This window comes from Poecilia latipinna, unplaced genomic scaffold, assembly GCF_001443285.1.
Source record: "Poecilia latipinna isolate Pla-1442-1.1 unplaced genomic scaffold, P_latipinna-1.0 Scaffold6940, whole genome shotgun sequence".
Taxonomy (NCBI): Eukaryota; Metazoa; Chordata; class Actinopteri; order Cyprinodontiformes; family Poeciliidae; genus Poecilia; species Poecilia latipinna.
The window spans coordinates 1-2,799 of NW_015119556.1; the positions used below are offsets into that span (position 1 = coordinate 1).

Sequence of the window (2,799 nt, forward strand, 5' to 3'; positions counted from 1 at the left end):
ATCCCATAGCCAACGGTCAGTCCTTGGCAATGGGATGGGTTCTAGAATTGAGATGAAAAGCCTGAACGCTCCTCAAGACGACGACAGCTGCAGCTCCAACAGCAACGACTTTGCATACCCTGACTTTCCCAAGAAGATTCCTCTCAATGGGTGAGGCTCTTTTTTAAAAGGGCTAAAGACCAAAAGAAAAGTTCAATATGTCAGCTCATTTAACACGTCTCTTTCTTCTATTAAAGGCAATACCCAGATGCAGATCCAGAGAGTCAAAACTTCCTCTCTGATCATAACCCAAGCAAGAAGAAGTATGAAACTGAATATGTAAGTTCAGGTTTCTTTCCATAATGTAGTTATTTTTTCTGCTATTTTTTTGAAAAGTCTGTTTTCTCCTCTTCAGCACCAGGGCAATGCCTCCTTCGGCATGTCCGTCTTCAACCTGGGCAATACCATCATGGGCAGCGGCATCCTGGGTCTGTCCTTCGCCATGGCCAACACCGGCATCGCCCTGTTTGTGTAAGCATTTTTCCATCATTATCCTATTTCGGCTGAGCAGCGTTCAGACAAGTGTTTTAAGGTCTCAGGCTATGACATTCCTAAGATCAGCAAGAAATGTTTAACTATTCTGTTCATATTGACTTGCAAACAAAGAAGAAAAATCTCACCTCAAAGTAATGTGATGTTACCGGCAACCTGAACCTGGTTGTCTAAGCTTCTGTAAAAGACCATCTGGAAAAAATGTGTTTTTCGCTAGAAGAACGTTATTGGAGGTTGTTTTGCAAATACGCCCCCTGGTGGCTGTTCACCACCAGGGGGCGGTTTTGGGAAAATGTTTTGAGAGTTACTAAAAAGGTTTCTGTCAGCAAAAGACTGGATTTAAAAAAAAAAATCTGAATTTCTATTAGTCATTACTGTGCTTATTGCACAACTTGTATCATTTGGCACCAAAAGACCCATCAAGCATATAGTTTTTATTTATTTATTGCCAATAATCACAAGTCATCTTTAGCTGAAGACCTTTTCTCTTCCTTGTGTTTACAGGTTTCTCCTGGTTTCCTTTGCTATTTTCTCCTTGTATTCTGTCCACTTGTTGCTGAAGACAGCCGATGAAGCAGGTGAGCACCAGCTCCAACTTTCCAGCAACCTTTTTATGTTTGATCACATTTATATGTCAAGATTTAAAACGCTTTGCGTTTTTATCCTCTTTTTCCAGGTGCTCTTGTTTATGAGTCACTGGGTTACAAGGCCTTTGGGATCCCAGGCAAACTGGCTGCTTCCTGCTCCATCACCATGCAGAACATTGGAGGTGAGGGACTGACCTTTAAGTATAACAGCTATGCATTGTAACTATGATGCTTACATTCATCTACCATGTTTTTAAACTGAAACATTGCTTCTCTGTGTCCCAATTGGGAGTACAAGCAGAATTAGATAGTTTTTGCATTAATATTATTATTATTATTATTATTATTATTATTATTATTATTATTATTATTATTATTTCTGAGTGTTCTGTGGCTTTTTTGTATCTCTCAAAACATCTGAAATGACTCTTTTTTTCTAAATGTGTAAATTTATGCTAGGGATGTTGCTAACATCCCTAACGTCTGTGTGTTTTTTTTATCATTATTTTATTTTGTTTTCTTCTTTTTTATCTTTTTTTCAGCCATGTCAAGCTACCTCTACATTATCAAATATGAACTCCCCATTGTCATTCAGTCCTTTACTGGAGCAAATGATGGGTAAGTAGTTAAATATTTGGTCATTTTAACAACTAAACAAAGAAACAGCAGAAATGGTTCTTATTAATTGTACGCCTGCTGTTCACCATTTGCCACTTAATACCTTTATAAGTTTTCTTATTTTAGAGTTAAAATTTCTAGTACAAAATCAAATTAGTCTAGAATTTGACATTCTATAATTGTCCTGCTCAACGTGGCAGCATGTTGGAATTACTCTGTTAATTATATTCTGATTTTATTGTGGAAATTTTAAGTCTGTCTGGTCTTTTCATCTAAAAAACTTTATTTATGGCAGAAAATTAGTTATTTATGACCAAACTTGAACCCAACCAAAACACAACATTTGAAAAGAAAGTGTTGTGGATGCAGAGCAGGAGCAAAGAGGAGAGAGAAGAACAATCGAACTCCTCCATCAATGATAATGAGCAATGCGAGTCCAATTTCATCCAATTGTCTAAAACACTGAATGAACTTGGACTCACCCAGAGTATTGGGAATGCAGTTCTATGGAAGCATTCAACTGTAGCGTTTATCTTCCAGGCTTTCTGACTCTACCAGCAGACACAGCTTTATAAAGGAACTGGATTAACTTTTCTTGTTAATAAAAGATGGCGTCATCCAGGACGTTACTGTGACGTCATCTAAGCAGCCCAGACTTTTATATATGGTTACCACTTACATGACCAATCAAGTGGTATCTGCTTGGTCATGTAACAGCTAAAGTGATTCAGTACAGGACTATGGGGCTACATTGGTCATCTGCTTCAGTTATAATATTGGTAAATTCTGCCATAACAGCAATATATCAGATATCAACGTCATCTCAAGTTTTCATATTGGTGGGTTCCAAATAATTAGTCTTCTGTAGCTTAGAAATACCTGGACAAAAATACACAAAAAAATTTGAAATTATATTTGATGTAATAATAATAATAATAATAATAATAATAATAATAATAATAATAAAAGCAACAGTCTCACAAAGAAAATAAATAAAAAAAAAGTGCAGCTTGGAGAGAATGCCAAATGACAAATGAACATGGACGGCTGTCTTATTCCATGC

The 2,799-nt window shown here is 36.7% G+C and overlaps 1 protein-coding gene across 1 annotated transcript; it reads left to right on the forward strand.

The window, feature by feature from the left end:
- Nucleotides 1-6: 6 nt before the first annotated feature.
- On the forward strand, nt 7-1,773 carry LOC106944113 (sodium-coupled neutral amino acid transporter 2-like). The gene is made up of 6 exons (XM_015027356.1): nt 7-150; nt 237-318; nt 395-510; nt 1,036-1,109; nt 1,208-1,300; nt 1,661-1,773. Exons 1-6 carry the CDS (start codon nt 35-37, stop codon nt 1,738-1,740), a joined length of 561 nt encoding a protein of 186 aa, XP_014882842.1. The 5' UTR covers nt 7-34; the 3' UTR covers nt 1,741-1,773.
- Nucleotides 1,774-2,799: the final 1,026 nt, after the last annotated feature.